At 47.6% G+C, this 21,286-nt stretch overlaps 1 protein-coding gene and 1 non-coding gene across 15 annotated transcripts in view; both read right to left on the reverse strand.

Annotated features, from left to right (window-relative positions):
* Window positions 1–4,366: 4,366 nt before the first annotated feature.
* Window positions 4,367–4,472, reverse strand: LOC113594603 (U6 spliceosomal RNA). The gene has a single exon (XR_003415007.1). It is a non-coding gene; the product is annotated as a U6 spliceosomal RNA (small nuclear RNA).
* Window positions 4,473–10,046: 5,574 nt separating this feature from the next.
* Window positions 10,047–21,286, reverse strand: part of TRRAP (transformation/transcription domain associated protein) — a 111,750-nt gene continuing 100,510 nt past the window's right edge. For all 14 annotated transcript variants that reach the window (XM_027042215.2, XM_027042218.2, XM_027042225.2 and 11 more), the window contains 6 exons: window positions 20,918–21,143; window positions 19,808–20,025; window positions 17,185–17,369; window positions 13,411–13,614; window positions 13,130–13,324; window positions 10,047–11,146 (listed from right to left, as the gene is read on the reverse strand). In XM_027042215.2, the coding sequence (XP_026898016.1) occupies window positions 10,862–11,146; window positions 13,130–13,324; window positions 13,411–13,614; window positions 17,185–17,369; window positions 19,808–20,025; window positions 20,918–21,143 (1,313 nt within the window). In that variant the 3' untranslated portion in view covers window positions 10,047–10,861. The remainder of the gene's footprint in view (window positions 11,147–13,129; window positions 13,325–13,410; window positions 13,615–17,184; window positions 17,370–19,807; window positions 20,026–20,917; window positions 21,144–21,286) is intronic.

Raw genomic sequence — 21,286 nt, forward strand, 5'->3', positions numbered from 1 at the left:
TGTGAAGAGCTGGAACCAGGTCGAGAGACCAAAATTCTTCCGGAAACGCCAGAAATCCTCGATGGCCTCTCTCAAGGCCAGCTCATTTCCCATGAGGGAAACACAAAAAAGGTGAGGCAGACTTCAGACAAAAGTTACTCAGAAGAAATTAAAAGCCTAACATATGTCTCTAATGTTTCTGGCAACGCATCTGGCAGGGGCTCATGAGGCCCAGCAGGGAATCCTCTGGAACCAGACTCCTCAAGAATAAGAAGGAACGTGGAGTTGTAAAGGTGCAGGGTCCAAGTGTAACCACGTCCCCCACAGGCTCAGGCCCGCTGGACAAGGGACCCTCCACTGAGTGCGTCATCCTCCTGAACCCAGGCCCAGACGCACAGACACTCATCTGTCCACAACAGCTGGCTGAGATGCTGGACTTCCCTTCCGGCTCAGGCGTCACCCAGGAACAACAGGTCCCAGGGACTGAGACCAAGAGCACCTGTCCTTCCCTTCGTTCAGGAAAACGAGGATCCTGCCCTCCAGGGATTCTCTCCTCCAGCGGTCTTTGCTGGCCCAACACATACTCCACAGACAATAGAAATGTCTACATCTGGTGCTGGATTCCACCTCTGTCCACATGGTCCGAGGTGGTGATTTGCCTTCTAACGCAGCAACTGGACGGTCCAGGACCTTACCTAGGTAGCTTTGTCTCTGCACTCAAGTAATTTTGAGTTTTTTTCTCTTTTAGCCTCCTTGCTTTTTTAGTTCAGAGAGTATATATACTGGGGTTCAAATTAGAATCTTGATAAAATTTTTCTCAAAATAATGATTAATAACAGAAGAATACTCAAATGTGAATCTTAAAAGTTAAATGGTTCCACTTCATTCTATTTGAAGGTAGTATTAATATAGAATTTTTGTTGTTACTAAGTCTGTTAAAATCATCTATAAATAAAGCACTAATTTCTAAGGCAATTTTGACCATTTTCCTCTTTCAGTTTTATCACTGTGACTTACATGATTCCATAATAGCTCAAATGATTGTGTCATAATACTAGAATTCTCAGGACAGGATTTCTAAACGTGCATTATAAATATGTGAATCCTTGGGACGCCTGGGTGGCTCAGTCAGTTAAGTATCTGACTTTGGCTCACATCACGATCTCACCGTTAGTGAGTTCGAGCCCCATGTTGGGCTCTGTGCTGACAGCTCGGAGCCTGGAGCCTGCTTCGGATTCTGCGTCTCCCTCCTTCTCTGCCCCTCCCCCGCTCATGCTCTGTCTCCTTCTGTCTCTCAAAAATAAATAAATGGTTAAAATTTTTTTTTTAATTTTTAATTTACACCTTTGTAAATTATACCTCAATTTAAAAGTAACAAATTTAGGGGCGCCTGGGTGGCTCAGTCGGTTGGACGTCCGACTTCGGCTCAGGTCATGATCTCACGGTCCGTGAGTTTGAGCCTCGCGTCGGGCTCTGGGCTGACAGCTCGGAGCCTGGAGCCTGTTTCGGATTCTGTGTCTCCCTCTCTCTCTGACCCTCCCCTGTTCACGCTCTGTCTCTCTCTGTCTCAAAAATAAATAAATGTTAAAAAAAAATTTTAAAAAAATAAATAAATAAAAGTAACAAATTTAAACAAAAGGCCTAGAGAGTGACGTCAGCAAGATGGAGGATTAGAAAGCTCCGGGCCCGTTCCCCCACCCCCACCACCTGACACATGACAAAGAACCAGAGACTGGCTGAAATACCTTTGCGGGAGCTCTGGGAATCTACAGCAAGTAAGCAAATGCCCAGCCAAGAAAAAGCTACATTCAAAATGATAGAACATTTCAAGGTGTTTTCACGCGCCCTTTCCCCCACATGCTCCCTGGTGTGGCAAAGCACGATTTGGGGGAAGTGGCAGCCAGGTCCCGGGTCCCCCTTTTTTACAAACCAGAGAGCAAAGCAGCCTGTCAAGGGTTGTCTGAGGGGCTGATCTTTGGGTCCCCTAACTTGGAGCCCAGTCAAAAGCAGCACAGCTCAAATCTCAGAGCAGAGGAAGCAGCAAGCAGCAGCAGGCATGGCCTGTGGAACACACAAGAGGACCGTCTGCAGACACCCGGCACAAGGTTACTGATTGAGGAACATGATAGGGCATCTGAGGCTCGAGAAGACAGGGGTGGCACTCTCAGGAACATTAAGTCATTCACTGATTCATTGATTCATTCATTGACTGACTGATTGATCCATTCGTTGTTTAAAGTCCAGCATGGTACCCAATGCAGGGCTTGAACTCATGACCCTGAGATCAAGACCTGAGCTGAGATCAAGTCAGATGCCTAACTGACCATCCAGGCGCCTCTGGGAAATTAAGGCATTTAAAAGCAGCCAGGCTTCCAGGAAGGATTAGGCACACACACAGGCCCCAGGATGATGCACACCCAGATAAAACCCACACCTTTAAGCCCTCATGTTGTGCTGACCAGCAAAAGTCTTCCTCTGCACAGAACCAGTCTCTGAAAACTGGGACATGTTTCAAATGCCCAATTTTCAACAAAATATCACAAGGCAGAAATAAGAAACCATGGTTCAAATAAAGGAAAAAAACCCAAAGACCCAGAAATGGTTCTTGAAGAAACAGTATAAGACAAAGGCTTAACATTAGCTTACAAACATAGGCTTTTAAGACAAAGACTATAAAGCAACTGTCTTAAAAATGCTCAAAGAGCTAAAGGGAAACATGGGCAAAGAAGCAGTGGAAATCAGGAGAATAGTATATGAACAGAAATTCTGGAGCTGAAAAATATAGTAAGTAAACTGAAAAAAATCCATTAGAGGGTTCACTGGCAGACTTGAACAGGCAGAGGAAAGATTCTGTGAACTTGGGAGACAGGTCATTTGAAATCACTGACTCAGAGAAGCAGAAAGAAACAGAATGAAGAAAAGGGAAGAAAGGCTAAGCGTTAAGCGTTGTCTAGCATACCATCAAGGGGGCCAAAATGGGCACTATGAGAATCCCAGAAGGAGAGGAGAGAGAGAAAGAGAGAATTATTTGAAGAAATAATGGCTGAAAACTTCCCAAATTTGAGGACAGACATGGATGTATAAATCCAAGAGGCTCAAGGACTGTAAGGAGGATAAACCCAAAGACACCTATACTGGGGGCACATTATAATTAAACTGTCGAAAACCAAAGACATAATCTTCTAAAGCAGCAAGGGTGGCTCACCGTGTATGAGAGATCCTTAACAAAATGATCAGCAGACTTCCTAGCAGAAACCAAGGAGACTGGAAGAGTGGTATGATTAAAGTGCTGAAAGAAAAACAAAAACAAAAACAAACAAACAAGCTGCCAAATTTTCTATATCCAGCAAAACTTCACAAAATGAGGAAGAAATTAAAACATTTCCAGATAAATAAAAGCCAGAGGAATTCATCACCACTAGAGATGCCCTATAAGAAACAGCTTAGGCCTTCATGTTGGAATGAAAGGGTGCTAGACAGTAATCAAAGCCACACGAACATATAAAGTTCTCTAGTAATGGTTAAATACATGGGCAAGTATGGCGATTCGGTTTTGTAACTTGACTTTTAATTTGCTACACGACTTAAAAGCCAAGTGTGTAAAACCTATGTTTGTGGATATACAACGTTTAAGGATGTGATTTGATACATCAACAACAAATGGAGGACAGAACTATAAAAAAGTAGAGTTTTTGTATATGGTTGAAGTTGCTATCAATTCAAATGAGATTGCGATAATTTTAAGGTATTAAGTGTGATCCCCATGGTAACCGCAAAGAAAATATCTGTAGGATATATACAAAAGCAAATGAGAAGGAACTAAAATGTCCCCACAGAAAAACAAAACAAACGAAAAAACAACTGAATACAAAGGAAGGCAGTAACCGGGTAAATGGGAGAAAAGCTCTTAGACACAGAAAACAAGTAACAAAATGGCAAGAGTAAGTCCTCCCTGGTCAGTAATTAGTTTCAATGTAAATGCATGAGGGGTGCCTGGGTGACTCAGTTAAGCATCTGACTCATTTACAAAAATTTTTTAAAGTTTACTTATTTTGAGAGAGACGGAGACCACGTGAATGGGAGAGGGGCAGAGAGGGAGAGGGAGAGGGAGAGAATCCCAAGCGGGCTCCACACCGCCAGCACAAAGCCCAACCCAGGGCTCGAACTTATGAAACTGCAAGATCATGACCTGAGCCGAAACCAAGAGTCAGACACCGAACCAACTGGGCCACCCCACAGTATCTGACTCTTCACATTGGCTCGGGTCATGATCTCATGGTTGTGAGATCGAGCCCCAGACCGGGCTCTGGGCTGAGCGTGAAGCCTGCTTGAGATTCTCTCTCTCTCCCTCTCTGTCCCGCCCCCAAAATAAATAAATAGATTAATTAACTAATTTGAAAAAGTGAATGTAAACGTATCATCCTTGCACAGGGGCCACGCTAACCTTCTCTGCATCCTTCCAACTTTAGTATATGTGCTGCCGAAGCAAGCACAAAAGTGAATGTAAATGAATTAAACTCCATGATAATAAGACAGATTGGCAGAATGGATAAAAAACCAGGGTCCATCTGCACGCCGTCCACAAGACTCACTTTAGATAGAAGGACACACACGGCTTGAAAGTTAAAGGATGAAAAAGGGTATTCCACACAAAATAGTAATGACAGGAGAGCAGGAGTAGCTATACTGATGTCAGACAAAATAGACTTTAAGATAGGAACTATTTCAGAGGCAGAGAAGGGCAGCATATAATGATAAAAAGGTCAATTCCCTAAGAAGACAGAACAGGTACAAACATACACGCACCAAATATCGGAGCTCCTAAACATGTGAAGCCAATATTGACAGAATCAAAGGGAGAAATAGCTCTACGGTAAGTGTGGGACATTTCCAATACTCCACTTCCAATAATACACAGAACAAGCAGACTGAAGATCAGTAATGAAAACTCTAAACCCATCATACCCAAAAGACCCCTGCAGAACACTACCCAACATAATCCTACATACAGAAAAACCTAAGAAAATACATACCAAAAAATTGTTAGAACACAAAACAAATATATACCATCTTCCTAAGGAGCCTTTTAGGGATTTTTTATCAAATCAGCCCCCATAACAGGGGAACAATACTACTCCTGTTGACAAAGTACGGTCTAGGGGTACCTGGGTGGCTCAGTCGGTTAAGCACCTGAGTTCGCTCGGGTCATGATCTCATGGTTTGTGAGTTCGAGCCCCACGTCGGGCTCTGTGCTGGCAGCTCGGAGGCTGGAGCCTGCTTTGGATTCCTCTCCCTCTCTCTATGCCCCTCCCTCACTCTCACTGTGTCTCTCTCAAAAATAAATAAACCCTAAAAAATAATTAAAAAAGAAAAAAAAAAGAAAGTATGGTCTAGGGGCGCTTGGCTGGTGGCTCAGTCAGTGGAGCATGTGACTCTATCTTGGAGTCGTGAGTTCAAGCCCCTGGTTGGGTGTAGAGATTACTTAATGTACATACATAAGAATGAAAGTATGACCTAGTGTAAAAATAACGTGTTGTGACGTTAATAACGTATGTAAAAGTAAAAATTATAATATCAATAGCACAGAGAATGGAAGGGGAGAAACAGAAGTTTACTGTTGTAGGATTGCAATGTAAGCGAAGTGGTATAATATCATTTGGAAGCAGACTGTGATACATTTGAGATGAGTACAGTAACTCTAGATAATTGACTAAAAATAATGCATGTTATTCTAAAAGACGTAAAAGTTTTTGTCACCCTACATTCATGAAGTGTAGGAGTAAAAATAGTCCTGAATTATATTTGGTGTTATTTTAAGATTTTTCATCTTTTATGTATGCACGACGTAGGTTCACACGTTTTTTTTTTTTAGACTTGTCATTCAATTTTGTAATTAAAAATAAGCTAAAGATAAGAACTATCTTACTACTATACAGAATCCTATATAATTATGACTTGTTTAGACTCATATTTCCCAAACTCTTCTGTTTTATAGACCAGTAAAATATACTGACCATAATCAGTAGAGTGGTATATATTAAAATTTTTTTTAATGTTTATTTATTTTTGAGAGAGAGAGACAGAGAGAGAGAGAGAGAGAGAGAGAGAGAGAGAGACAGAGCATGAGCGGGGGAGGGGCAGAGAGAGAGGGAGACACAGAATCCGAAGCAGGCTCCAAGCTGTCAGCACAGAGCCCGACGTGGGGCTTGAACTCACAGACCATGAGACCATGACCTGAGCCGAAATCGGACGCTCAACCGACTGAGCCACTCAGGCGCCCCTAGGCTGGTATATATTTATTAATTCTTTAGTTTGTCAGAGATGACATAAAAATTAGTAACAATTATGTGTAAGACTAGCATTTCATTTCATAAGGACATTTTAACAGCACAACTTTTCACGATAAAAGACTATGGTTGATTATCCATAAGAAACCTCAACTTTGATGCATTAATTTTTCTCACTTTTCTACTGACGGGCAAAAATTTCAGCACCAACTCATAGACGTTCATAAGCTAGTGTTTGTCACCCCCTGGTTTTCACGCTTTTCTCCCCTCCAGCCCCTGTTAGCTGGTTCATTCACCAGAGGGGCCCAAGTGTCCATCAAAATACTCGTTTCCCCTCCTAAAGTGCCCCCATCACCTTTGCAAGCTTATTCTCCCCCATCTAAACTAAAGCCACCTATCTTTTCAGACTTTTTACCATGTTTGTCTGGCAACTAAAACGGTTTTCCCCCTAAGAAAATGTATGCCAACACTATCTTGGAAGAAATGTCTTTTCTTCCTGATAAAAACGAACAAAAAGACTGTTGGAACTAAAAAAGCGAATTCCCTGAAGCTGTAGGATACAAAGTCAACACACAAAGATCAGTTGTGTTTCTACAGGCGAACAATGAACAACCGGAAGAGAAAAGTAAAAAAACAATTCCATTTGTAGTAGCATCAAAATGAATAAAATAGGAATAAACTTAACCATGAAAACAAAACACTTATACACTCAAAACTATACAATTATAAACTGAAAGAAATTGAAGAAGACACAAAATAAATGGAAAGGCATTCAGGTTCATGGATTGGAAGACTTGATATTGCTAAGGTGTCTTTGCCATCCAGAATGATCTACAGATTCAAAGCAACTCCTACAAAAATCCAAAAATAGAAAAATCTACCCTAAAATTAATATGGAACCTCAGGGACCCCCCAACTAGCCAAAACAACCTTAAAAAAGAACAATGTTGGAGGTCTCACACTTCCTGATTCAAAACATATGACAAGGCTGTAGCAATAATCATAGTTTGGTGTTGACATACAGACATATATAGTGGGTACACAGCTGACTCAGTGGGAAGAACGTGAGACTTTTGATCTCAAGTGTTTGAGCCCCATGTTGGGTGCAGAGATTATAATCAATTAATCAATCAATCAATCCAGACATACAGACCAATGGAATAGAACACAGAACCCATAAACAAGCCCCCTCTTATATGGTCAAATCAAGCATTCCATGGGGGAAAAGGCAGTCTTTCAACAAATGGCACTTGGAAAACTGGATATCCACATGCAAAAGAATGAGGTTGAACCCTCATGAACCCTTTATACCATATATAAAAATTAACTCACAATGGATCAGACAACAAAAGAAAACCAGATAAGTCAGACTACATCAAAATTTAAAACTTCTGCATGAAGGGGCACTATCAACAGAATGAAAGGACAGCCCACAAAGTGGGCGAAAATAGTAAATCATCTATCTGATAAGAGGTTAGTATCCAGCGGCACCTGGGTGGTTCAGTCTAACTCTTGATTTCAGCTCAGGTCGTGATCTCATGGTTGTGGGACTGAGCCCCACATCAGGCTCTGTGCTGACCGTGCAGAGCCTGCTTGGCATTCGCTCTCTCCCTCTCTCTCTGCCCCTTCCTTACTCCCACGCTCTCTCTCAAAATAAATATAAAAAAAGGAGGTCAGTATCCAGAACATAGAAAGAACTCCTACAACTTAAAAAAAAGACCCAAACAGCACAATTAAGAAACGGACAAAAGACGTGAAGAGACGTTTCTCCAAAGAAGATACACAAGTGGTCAGGAAGCTCGTGAAAAGATGCTCAGAGTCACTAGTCACAAAGGGAAATGCAAACCGAAGCCACAAAGGAGATGGACGCCACTCTACACTCCTAGGATGGTTATTACAACAAAGGAACAAGTGTCGACGAGGATGGGGAGAAACCGGAACACATGTACACACACCAATGGCGAGGGTTTAAAGTGGCGCGGTGGCTACGGAAAACTACACGGCAGTCGTTCAAAAAATTAAAAACAGAATTACCATTTGGTCCAGCAACTCCGCTTCTGTGGGTAGTCCTGGAAGACCCGAACGCCAGGGGTCCCGCAGGTATTTGCACACCGACGTTCACGGCAGCGTCATTCACAGTAACCAGAAGACGGGAGCAATCCAGGTGTCCGTAGACGGACGAACAAACAAAACACCGGTATATCCATGCGACACGGTATCATCCAGCCTTAAAAAGGGAGTTCTTACACCTGCCACGACACAGAAGCACCTTGATGTATATGCTGAGGGAAGGAAGCCGGGCACGGGACAAATACCATGTGGTTCTACTTACAGGAAATTTCTAGACACATCCAGAGACAGAAAGTACAAGGGTGGGGGATGGGGGCTGGGGGTCAGTGTTTAACGGGTGCAGAGTTTCAGTTTGGCAAGATGAAGGAAGTTCTGGAGACCGCCGGTGGTGGGGGTTACACGACAATGTGAATGTACTTTATGTCCCTGAACTGGACACTCAGAAGTGGTTAAAATGGTGAATTTTATGTTTATTTTCCGATAATTAATAAGCGGCTAATAACAGCACTTACCTTGCAATAGTGCTTGGAGAACAAGGGGTACCCGCCACGTGTGGCCCCCATAAACAAGCCCGTGCTCTGGCCTCCCAACTCCAGGTCCCTGATCTTTCCAGCTGGAGCTCCGCCCAGGAACACCCTCCTGCCTGTTCGACGGCTGGCTTTCCTAGAAACCAGGGGCAGCACGGAGGGCACGGTGTCGTGAGCCTGGCACAGAACCCAGGGCCCTCAGTACACCAACTTCCCTTCTCCAAACACCATCCACACACGTCTGCAGCCACCACACCCCCCGGCCGACTCTCCAAGGGCTACTCCCCACTCTGAGCTGGAAACCCGTCCTGAGGGCCACCCCCTCGGGGCTCACGGACCCATCTGCCTCTGAGGACAAACGCCCAGTATAACGGCCCCACCTGTGGCCACCCACACAAACCGGAGCCCCCACGATCGTCTACACTTCTTACGGCACACTGGTTTACATGCCTGGGACTGGACTTCGTGGTGAGACTGCATGAAATCAGCTGCAGGCTTCCCCTCTGTGCTCGCCTGGGGACAACGGGGCACAACGAGGAGTAAAAGAAAGGTGATGCCTGGGAAGGGCTTGGAGTTCTGGCCCTGGAAGGGGTCTTGCTGACCAGGCCCTGACTTGGGTGAAGCTGTCCTCACAGCAGACGAAGCGCTTCCCAATGGAGTGAGTCCTTAAAATTCAGAATCCTCATTTTACAATTAAAGCAGCAACTGCCGTCCCTCCCCAGTCCTGCTTCGCCGTTTCTCATCCTCGGACATGAGTTACACCGCGTGCTCAGGAACTGCCTCCCCCTCCATTCTGCACCGTCCACCCCCATCCCACAGGATGACGGATGCACAGGGGGAAGGACACCACGCTGGTGGGGCGGGGCCGCCTCCCCCCTGCGTACACAGGTCCCTTGGCAGCCGCCCTGAGGTGGGGAAACCAAGCCGAAAGGGACCAGATTCCCAGACATGTCTCACACCGTCAGAGTCAGGACCAGCCTCATCGCCATTACAGAAGATGCTGAGCGTGGGTCCGGACCCCCAAGTTCCAAGCCAAGACCCTCCCAGGCATCACCTGTCTGTCCATCCCCAGGAAGCCACCCTGAAGCACGGCTGTGTTGGCCCAGGGGGTTCGGTCCCCGAGGGGCTGAGGGACGCTCAGGCAGAGGAAACAAGCATTTCCATACATGTAAGAGCAGACACATCCTTTTATAAAATATTTATTCTAAAAAAAAAAAAAAATCACACTGTACAAATTTAGATAGAACATTCTCAATGCTCGTATTTATAAAAATGTGAACATGACAGACTGGAGTGAACGGACAAACTTTTCTTGCTGTTTCTTTTTAAATTAGGAAGGAAAAGGTTTTTTTCCTGGTACAATGATAGTAAATGTCAAGAAGGCGTCCGAAGAGCCAGCCGATGAAAAGCCTCAGATTCACCTGCCGCGCCCGGGGCTCAGTTTTCTCCCGGCGGGATCTGAATCCACCGCGCGAGGAACGGCGTCCCCGCAGGGTGACGAGGCCGTGCTGACCCACATCCAACGCGCAAGGAGATCCTGGAGCCAGTTACGTACAGCATAAAAGTCTGTGCTTAGAGAAAAACCAGCTCGACTTGTTCATAATTTCCTGTTTCTCTAACAAAGTGGGTTTTCTGTACACTTGTTACAAAGGTCTGTACAAAAGCACAAGGCTCCTGTGAGGTGTCATTTCTGAGTTAAAAACGGACAATATAGAATTGTCTCCTTCAGTTCCATCTGTACATTCACACGCAGGAAGGAGTACGATAAAAAAGGTTTCACAAAGAAATTCCAGACCGGAGAGCCCTGGTTCCTATAAGGGAATTTTAAAAGCCTAGACGTTTCCACTCTGCCGCCATAACAGGCAGCTCCTCTAGAACTCCATTTATCCGCGTTCGCACACGCGCTGTCGGGCCTCCGTGAACACGGTGGGTGAAGCAGAGAGGAGGCCCAGCAGCCGGCGGGCGTGCTTCCCATTCTGGGCGGCAGGGCGGGCGCGCTCACAGCCACGGGTGCCAGGCGGGGTCCATGCGGCACAGGTTGTCCAGGCTGTTTGCGGCGGCCACCAGGGTGTTCACTTTGCTCTCCCCGCCTTCGAACTGGGCCAAGTTGTGCAGGCGGGTCATGATGGCGGTGACGGCCTTCTGCACCAGGGAGACCAGCTGCTGGCTGTCCATGTTCTCGGGCTGGCCGGCGGCCGAGAGAGGAGAAGAGGTGTCCTCCTGTGTTTTTTTGTGCCAAGCAATGATCTCGTCCCGAAGCACGGTTTTCAGGATGCCATCCACCTGTGCCAAGAGAGAACGAGACGATCCTGGATTAACCAGGAGCGACCCAGAGGGGCAGCTCCCTAAGGAGGCGGAGCCCGAGCACAGTGAGCCATCGCGGCCGGTCAGCCCCAGCACCTGGGCCGCGGCGTGTGCCTGGCAGATGCAGGGGGCTGGCCCCCAGGGGAACAAACCACCTCCTCACTTGGAGCAGCGAGGGCCCAAAGGCACAGGGTTTGGTCTGGTCTTCTGCAAAGCCGGGGCACGTGTGTCCAGGGGCACCTGCTGCTGTCACGCTGCTTCCTGGTGCCGAGCGTTTAAATGAGCACCTGCACACCTGACAGGGGCTTGGTTGGGCAGGCCCGTTCCCAGCACCGAAGCTTAGAGTGAACACCCCTTGCCCTTATGGGGCTCTGGTACTAACAGAGAAATGTTCAACATGCCCGGTGGTGACGGGCACTGTGCAGAAACAGCAGGTAAGGCGGGCTCAGAGGGGTTTGCCGGGGGTGGGGGCTGGTGACAAGATCACATTTGGGTGGAGACAGGAAGGAATCAAGTGGGTGTCACGGGACATGTGTCTCACGTCAAGGAGGGCCATCCCCGGGCCTCCGTGTGGCCACGGCACAGACTCAGGTTCTAGCCCCAGCTCCACCTTCTTGCCTGGGTGACCTTGATCGATTTACTTAGCCCAATGTGTCTCAATTTCCCTGTTTATATACTGGGCATAGTAAGATAGCCTCCCAGACGTGTTTTTAAAAGACACTCCTGTACAAAATGGTCTATGTTTTAGTGAACTTAAAAGCATCCTCTACATTTAGGCTGGTAAGAAATCTGGGTCCAGAGTTTGGAGAAGGTGGCCCGACTCCTCCTCATCTTGGCCAGCACCGTCTACACAAGGAACAATGCACGGTGCTACTCCACATTGTACCAGGCCCCCGAGATACGGGTAGTGCTTCCTTGGTTGTTCTCTTTTAAGGTTTTCAAAGTAAATGCCAGTGTAAGGACTGCCCTATGATGTTTCCAGAAGCATAACATTTCTAAGTGAGGACTTGCTGTTCCAAGCCTTACGCCCCGGCTAAGTGATGGTCACAGCACAGACCACTCACTCATGGAAGAGCCACAGGGCTGCTTTTCCCCCTGTTCGTACTCCTGTTCCAGAAAGCACTCCTCGCTAACAGACAAGCGAGCACTGAAAGCACAAGATGTGTTTGATGTAAAAAGTCTGTCTTCACAGTTACGCATTTAGCTGATAATCTTACAACTGTCCTGAGCAAATGTTTTGGAAAAGCAACTGGTATCTGCAGGCATCTCTAGACACAAACTGCTCATCTGTGGGAAAAAAGGTACAACCCGTCTCCTAAGCTAGAAGAAAAATAAGTTGAGTTCAGCCCCCAACCGTGAGGAGAGAATAACTGCGGTGAAGACGGGCTTGGAGTCAGTGGGAACTGGATTCGAATCCCAGTCTGCCCTCTGCCGGAGGCACGAGCTCTGAGCTGCCCACCTTGCCCACCAGCTGGACAACCGCTGGGAGAGTCTGAGGAGAGGCCACCGAAGCAGCCGGTGTGGTGCTGGGCAGGGACGGTGCCGAGAGGAGGGCAGCGCCATCCCACACCCGCCTGTGGCCGGGGCGGCCGTCGCAGGTCCTACCGCCACGACTGTCCTCTGGGACCCATAACCGCGGTGCCAGGAAGACGGCACAACCCTACAGACAGTATTTCTGCCCTTTTAGAGAAGAAAGATCTACATAAACACAAAACGGATACCAAATGGAATAAACGAAACCGGCAAGCAACAGTGATAGTTGGGAAAATGATCAGTAGAGGCTTCTGACTCCTTTTTGTAAGTGCTTTGAGACAGCAAAAACTTGAAATGCTTTTTCCAAAATGCAGAAGCTTTAACTGTGCAGCCGCAACACTCTCCCTCTGTACTGGCAGACCAGCAGCTGTGAGGCCGCGTGCATCCAAGTGACCCCAGCCGCGCGCCACACCAGCCACCGTGGCCTACCTTGAAGTTGGGCTGGGCGAAGCACCGGGCGACAGCGATCATGGAGGCTGTCAATGGGCCGGAGACGCCGATGGTGGTCAGAAACTCGGAAATGTTGGGGGTGAGGCGGAAAGGGACGGGACGGTTGGCATCTAAGTCCCCGGTCGCGTCGTTTATATCAAATCGGAAATAGGCCACGTTCAGTTTGCCGGTGTCCTAAACACCAGAAGGAGACACTTGTGGAACTGAAACCACACAGCAGAGAGGTCTGGGGAGAGGCGCCGTCTCCTCACACCCTTTACCTGAGCGATCTGTAACATCTCGGGGTTGAGTCTATTTAAATGCAAGACGAACTCTGCAAAGCCAATCAGGGCGAGCTGGATGGTGAACATCTTCCGGAACGTCCAGTAGTCCGTGGCGTTGGGGAACGTGTGCAGAGCCCACTCCTTGAGCATGCTGCGTGGTACCATGTTACTCTGAACCTCCTTGAGGATGTCTCGAAGGACCTGCAAGGATAGATCACCCCATGATACCTCCCTCCAATTCGCTCGTTTTTTTTTTCCCCAAAAGGAAAACTCTCCAATTGTAGGTTTGTACTTACTTGGCACCAACAGAATGAATTCTATTGAGAAATACGTATGTGATGTTGTCTGACGGTTAACAAAAAGAACAAATAGTTGGATGACAACAATTCACACCTTGGACTATTAAAGATGAAAGGTGTGTAACTGAAGGAGCTAGTCTATCAAAGTAGAGCAGATGTTACACAACACTTTAAAGTGAATTCTGTGCTGGAGGACTCACAACACTATTTCAAACACCACTAATTCAGAGAGAGTCTCAATAAAAAGTCTGCCGAGTTAATTCCGTTCCTGTTAGACCAAATGGTAAACGCACAGGTCTGTTCTGGGCTAAGTCCTACCTATGGGCTCTGACTACCACTAAAATGCAGGCCCTAAGCAACCAAGAACCACAAACACCATCGAGAACATTAGCAAACATCAGAAACTTAATTCGAAGCAGGCTGTGGGCTCTGAGCTGTCAGCATAGAGCCTGACGCGGGGCTCAAACTCATGGACCGTGAGATCATGACCTGAGCTGAAGTCAGACGTTTAACCGACTGAGCCATCCAGGCGCCCCTGGAAAACTTTTTTAAATTCTGGAAATTAAAGGCTTATTACAATAATCTGAGTAGCTTTTACTCAAGGGGGAAAAAAAGGCTGAATCTTGGTGATCTTTGTGGCAGTTTAATTATACCATTCCCATCTACCCAGCTCCACAGTGGCTTTGCGACCATGACAGCTGTAGAAACCAGCAGCCAGGAGTGGGCAAAATGCGTTCAAAAACCTCATCTCCAGAGAAGTGCCACTATTTGACTTATCTGGCAGCTTCCTGTGGGTGGGGGGTGGGGTTAGGGGGAGGGGGAAGCCCCATTTATTGGGCTTGTCTCTGATCGAACTTCGAGTTCAGCCAGTGAGGAGCACCCTATCCGACAGGCGTTTGCTGAAAGCAGTCAGTGACGACCACGTCACCTTGCAGATGCCCAAGGCAGCGATACCAGCTGCAGCACAGAAGATGATGGCAGACGAGAGGAAGAGTGAGGGAGTACGATGACCACAGGAGGCTTCGAAAAGCCTCGATATATTCTTGAGAATCTAGAAGGTCACTAGAAGGTCACGAAAAACCTCAGAAAGCCCAATGCTTCCACTTCTGGTTGACCTTGATCTGCACAAACAGGAAGTAGAAGCTAAGGCAGAACATAAACTACTTGGCCAAGTGGAAGGCATCCCCTTCCCCCCATAGAGGCCCTCAAAAAAGGCGGAAGGAAGACTTATTGGTTCAAAGCATTTAAGAAAATCTGTCAAATCATTAGCTAAATGAGCAGAGACTTCAATGGCTGCACATGGCAAAAACAGAGAATTTACAAATCAGTCCAGGAAAGTCACTAAGCAAACAACAACAATAACAAACCTTAGGGAAAAGGATCTGATTTCTAGAGTTAACATATATTATTAAAAATGTCCAGTTTTCAACAAAAACGAGATAAATGAAGGCTCAGGAAAACATAGCCAATACACAGGAAATAAAGTGAAACCACTCGTATCAAGTCACTTGCATCCAGAACATACAAAGAATTCTCAGCATCAAAAACAAAAAAACAAATCATACAATTTAAAAATAAGCAGAAGGCTTTAATAAACATTTCTCCAAAGAAAATATGCAAACAGCCAATGAGCACACGAAAAGTTGCTCAACATCACTTGTTATCAACCAAAATGAATGAGAATGACTATAAGAAAAAGAGATAATAACTGTAGACAAGAATGCAGGGAAAAGAGAACCCTCATACACTGCAATCACCTGGGAAAATAGTCTGGGAGTTCATGTAATAGACATAAAACTTACCACGTGACCAATCAATTCTACTCCTAGGTATGTATCGAAGAGAAATGAAAACATATGTCCATGTAAAAATATATACACAAATGCTTACAGTCCTTAGCACTGGCCATAAGTCAAAAAGTATCAACAATCCAAAAGTCTACCAACTGATGAATGGATCAATTACATGTAATATAGTCATACAAGGGACTATTATTAAGCAATAGAAAGGAACAAACTACTGATACCGAAGCAGGGTTCAATTTCACAACTATGAGATCATGACCTGAGGCGAAATCAAAAGTCAGGTGCTTAACCAACTGAGCCACCCAGGCGCCCCTCAACTGTTTTAAAGACAGATTGTGGTCATGACTGCACAACTCTGTGAATATGCCGGAAACACTGAATTGAACATTTTAAAGGGTGAATTTTCAGGGGTGCCTGGGTGGCTCAGTCAGTTGAGTGTCTGACTTGATTTTGGCTCAGGTCGTGATCTCATGGTTCCTGGGATCAAGCCCTGGGTCTGGCTCTGTGCTGACAGCATAGAGCCTGCTTGGGATTCTCTGTCCTCCTCCCCTACTCACATGTGCTCTCTCCCTCTCTCTCAGAATAAACAATATCACACAAACAGTTTGTAAAACACATGGAACCTCATGTAAATATGTATTTGCAGATAGAGGTCATCAGTTTCCATAATGTCAAAGACAAATAAATGCAGTCTTAAGAATAGAATCCATTCATCTTGCACAAACACCTCAGTACTGTCCTCGGTCCACAGAGTGACCAGGTAGTCACCTGCACCCTGATGAAGCCCTGACACCAATTCCCAAGGGAGGCCACGAGCTCTGTCCACAGACACCCATCAACAGACGGGTTCCACTCGTTTTGCCTGCACAAGGGTAGGAGGCTTGCAACAGAGCCCGAGGCCCGGACCGCCTCAGGCCCTGCCTGTACCTTGAGCACTGCCCAGGCAGCTGAGGCAAGCACCCTGTGGGCTCCATGTTCCTAGAAACAGTCTTCCAGGTCCCAGGCTAACTGAAATGAGTCCCTGGGAGGATGGAAGCAAGATCAGAGCTTCCAGCTTCGTGGCATCTCTCCTAAAAATCACGAGGCCCTCTCGGGAGCCACAGGAAGGACCACAGTGGCTTTGGGGGAGCAGGCCAAGATAGAGCTACCTTCTGGTGATGCACACAATCCCGCATAAAACCTCCTCACCCAGACTGCCACCTGCCCTGCTTTCTAGCAAGGGCAGGAATCTGCTGGTGGGGACGGCCCTCCACCCACCTGACGAGGCCAGAGCCGCGTGGGACTCCCGTGGGAGGCACTGTGCTCCCACACCAGGCGACCAAAACAACTGAGCCTGACTCGTTTCAGGGCTCGCCACTTTCCACATTTTAAAAAGCATACACAACACAGAGGCCGTGGTTCACCCTGGCCCCGGCCGCAAACCAGAGGAGCGTGAACACGGACTGGATAAGCAGCCTCATGTCCCTCAGAGCAGGTCTGGCTGCCAGAGGAGTTTGCCGTCAAGTTATTCTGCAGCAAACGTCACCACATCAGGGGCCATGGTCGCCTAATTCTGACCACTCACATGTCTAATGAGGGAGAAAGGTCCCTCTCAACCGCCCGCTACTCCTCTAAGCGCTCGTGTCGGGGGAGCTCCGCCACAGAGCGCGGCTGGCCCGATTCAGTACCTGGTGGCTGGCCTGGGTCCCGCGTGCCTGCACCGTGGCCAGTCTGTCATAGTAGCGGGAGATGGGGTTGTCGTGCTCGATGCCCTTCTTCGCACAGCGCTGCTTGTAGATCTCCACGAGGGAAAGAGAAGAGGGGTTGTCCTCCACGAGGCGCATCTGAGGGGACACCGCCACAACTCGAGGAACTGAGGAGAAAGGAGGAAATGACTGAGACGACGCCAGGGGGCAGCGCTCGACTCCACCTCCAGGGCCGCCTAGGGAGGCGATCACTCGGCCCTTCACGAGCAGAGGACGGGGGTTGGGGGAAAGCTGGAAGTCCCACACTGCGTACCCACTCAGCACGTGGCATGAAGCCCAATCTGCTGAGCGACGGAGCCTGAGCCGCCAGCCCCTTTTGCTTAAGACACAGATGAACAGAAATTCTTTAGAAAGCAATCTTTAAAAATCAGAGACTGCCAACCTCGTCTACTCTTCAGAGGTCCTCCTCCATCGGCACCCTGTCAGGAGAAATCAATCCTCCCACTCACTCCGAGGCAGGAGTGTGATTTTGTCAGGCGGTCTTCCGGCGTCGGGGATGGCCGGGCCCCGTCTTCAGGAAATCAGGAAAACAATCCCTCACATCGTTTTCTGTGCCTCAGATAAGTTTCCAGAACCAACCTGGTCATTCTGCCCAGTCACTTTGTGGAGCTGTATGGGCAGTGATGGGCACTCTTTATGAAGCAATTCACCCCACATGAGGATAACCCACGTCATGACCACACTCAAGCAGAAAGTGTTGGGTATGGCTGCCCTGGAGCCAGACTGTCCACACTCACATCCCGAGGGCTGTTTTCCCAGTGACGTGACCTTGGGAATGGTCACTGGACTTGTATGAACTTCAGTTTCTTCATTTATAAATGGGACTACAATATGTACCCATGGGGTTGCTGGTAGATTAAATAACACTTTAAAGATATTAGATCAATGGGGCACCTGGGTGGCTCAGTCAGTTAAGTGTCCGACTTCAGCCCAGGTCATAATCTCACAGTTCCTGAGTTCAAGCCCCACATCAGGCTCTGCACTGACAGCTCGGAGACCGGAGCCTGCGTTGAGTTCTGTGTCTCCCTTTATCTCTGCCCCTCTCCGGCTTGTGCGTGCTCTCTCTCTTTCAAAACCGAACAAATGTGTGCTCGCTTCGGCAGCACATATACTAAAAATGAACAAATGTTAAAAAAAAAAAGTCAAAAAAAAGTTAAAAAAGATATTAGATCAAAGAAATATTAAAACTTTTTTTTTTTTAAAGCAAGCTCTATGCTCAACGTGGAGCTTGAACTCACAACCCTGTGATCGAGAGTCACATACTCTACTGACTCAGCTAGCCAGGTGCTCCTTAAGACATTTTGTTGAAGATATTTTGTAGAAAGCTGAGTAATTTCCAGAAGATAGCAAACGAAGCGTGCCAGCACAGGGTCATGGCAGCAGCCGCACTGGTGCTGCGGGGGTGGGGAGGGAGTGGGAGCTATGACCCAGTATCTGCCCCAGCCTGTCCCTAGGCCACAGTAACCGCTTGCGCCTGCCCTGAGTGTCAGCGTGGTACGTGTACACAAACACACCCTCCCCCTCCAAATACACACACACACACACGCCTCTTACTTTTAACGAACATAGGTTTAATTTGGTCTAAGCTCAGTCAAACCACAGCTACTGGCTTGTTCCATGGTTTCAACCCATAAAGACATCCCACAGTGACTCGAGGGCATGTATTTGGACTGTCATTTGGTGCTGACCAAGAGGTTGTTTCTTTGGAAAAGACAAAGAATCATCTATTACCCACAGATGTAATCAACACTACAGATCACATCATGTGCATGTTAAAATGCATACAGTTTTCTGTATACTCTAGTTCCTCAATTGACTTATTTGGGGGATAGTGAACTTTAGGGTGAAAGATTTTAAGTCAAAACGGGTTGGATTCTTAGCCATCAGAAGAAAGTTCCCTATGGGACTGGCTAATATGCATTGCAGTAGGCTCCCAACCTCAGAGGTTAGATGCTAAAATGTTTTGACCGTGGTTCTCTTCTCTAAGTGGGATCACAGGCATCTCATCTCTGCCCGTTACAGACAGAAACGGCTCACTCATGAACCACCCAGGACAACTACGTATGGAAAGGCCTTACTCGGAGGCTGCTGGTGGCCACCTGGCCACGATTTCTGTGGCGTTCACAGGCCTTGCTGACTTTCCCTTGCACTGCATTTCACTCCACGAAGGCTCGCTCCAGCAGGGGCCGTGCAGTGCACTGTGAGTTCCAGGAGTCGTTTGAAGACCGCACTTAAACACACTCACAACACGCTGCTAACATGCCCACGACAGGCCCAGTGCCAGCGCACGTTTCCCCAGAGCACGGGTTCCGGGCGAGGGAAACCTGCAGCGCACACAGGCAGGCACCCCCCTTTCCCAAACACTCATCAGAGCACCCGTCTTGCAGTGAGAAGGGAGCGGCTTCTTCACGGCACTGGGTCCTCATTCCAGAACCCTCCCTGCTTGGTGAGCTTCAGGGTATTCTCAGTTCCCCAGACGGCACGCGGGAAAATCCGCAAAGGCTAACGGGACCGACTGTGTGCCCCCAAAGCACACCTGTCATACCTGTGAAAAATAAGTGCCTCTTTGTGGTTTCCTTTCTCTTCTCCAAACAGGGGTTCAGCAGCCGGAGCAGCTGCAGGACGCGCTCCTCTCGCCGGGACTCCGTCAGGCAGGCGTCGTTCATGACGAGGTATGGGTAGATCTTGCCATTGTGCCCACGGATGTACAGTCTCCTGGCTGCCGTGTTGTGCTTCTGCACAATTTCCACCCTGGGCATAAACCTGCCCAAACAAGCACACGATGAAACACCAACTCCCCTTCCTGAGGCTCGACTTCCAATCCTCTTTGAGAAGAAAAGGGAACTTTACAAAGACAGCACTCGGAATCGTCACAAAAAGACAGAACGCGCAGCTACAGAGGTCACTCTGACCAGGTTTAAATGGTATGACGGGATTTTATGACGTGGGGGAAGACATCTTGACACAGGGAAACTCAAAGGCGGAAGAGTAGATGATGCTGTCGTCGTAAAACAATCGGGCCCCGGGCTCCGACTTCAGGAGCTCCAGATGGGCAGCTGACTGGGCTCTGAGCACCCAGCCACAGAGCCGGGGGACAGGACGGTCTGGCACAGGGGCCATGGGGAGCAGCTGCCCCAGGAGCAGGCTGAGGGTGGACACACCCTCGCCCTCACCTCCCTCCCGTGCGCCCTGGCTACGGACGGAAGACGAGGAGCAGGGTGGGCGGCCGGAAGAGGAGTCAGATTTGGAGGACTGGGAAATCCAAGTCCAGATGCACGAGAGAGCAGAGCTCCGGGTCTGATTACGACCATTTGTTACCACACCTTCTACGTTTAAAATAAGATACAGTATACACACTAATGAATTTTATAATTGCCCAATTCTGCTTTGACTACTAAGCTTTAAAAGTTTTACAGACCGATAACCTTTCTATCACGTCCAGTTCTGTGGAAATTAGAAAAGAGCCTTTTAGAAACAAAAGAAACACAAAGGGGACACAAGCAAGACATTTACCCCATCAGTTTGACCAGAACCCTCTACTGTGCTTGATGGCTCAGATCAGAGAACAATCTCTCGTTCTCCCACTTCAGGGGCCAGAAAGAACCAGAACGGCAGCCCCAGGTCTGCCCTGAGGCCAGCTGAGCGGCTCACTTACCTAGCAATCTTGATGTAATAATGTGTCGGCTTTGGCATCAGAAATTCCCCTGGAATTTCTACTTCAGCGGTCTGTGCTGAGAAATTGCTCAAAAACCGGCACTTTTCTTCTATGAGGAAGAACTTTGGAAGCTGCTTGGTTTTAGCCTCCAGGATTTTGATCCACTTTTTCAACTTAGAGATAAGATTATGTAGCTTCATGGATCCTGGAACGCTGAAGTCAAAATCTTCAAAATAAAATGTAATTAAAAACATTTTTAGTCATCTGGGGTGACCCGGAATTCACTGCAAAATCACGCTCAAGAGCGTCCCAGAGAGGAAGCAGGAATGTTTTACTCTATACCTAACCTGGAGCAAAGCATTTTTGCCT

This window comes from Acinonyx jubatus, chromosome E3 (genome assembly GCF_027475565.1).
Source record: "Acinonyx jubatus isolate Ajub_Pintada_27869175 chromosome E3, VMU_Ajub_asm_v1.0, whole genome shotgun sequence".
Taxonomy (NCBI): domain Eukaryota; kingdom Metazoa; phylum Chordata; class Mammalia; order Carnivora; family Felidae; genus Acinonyx; species Acinonyx jubatus.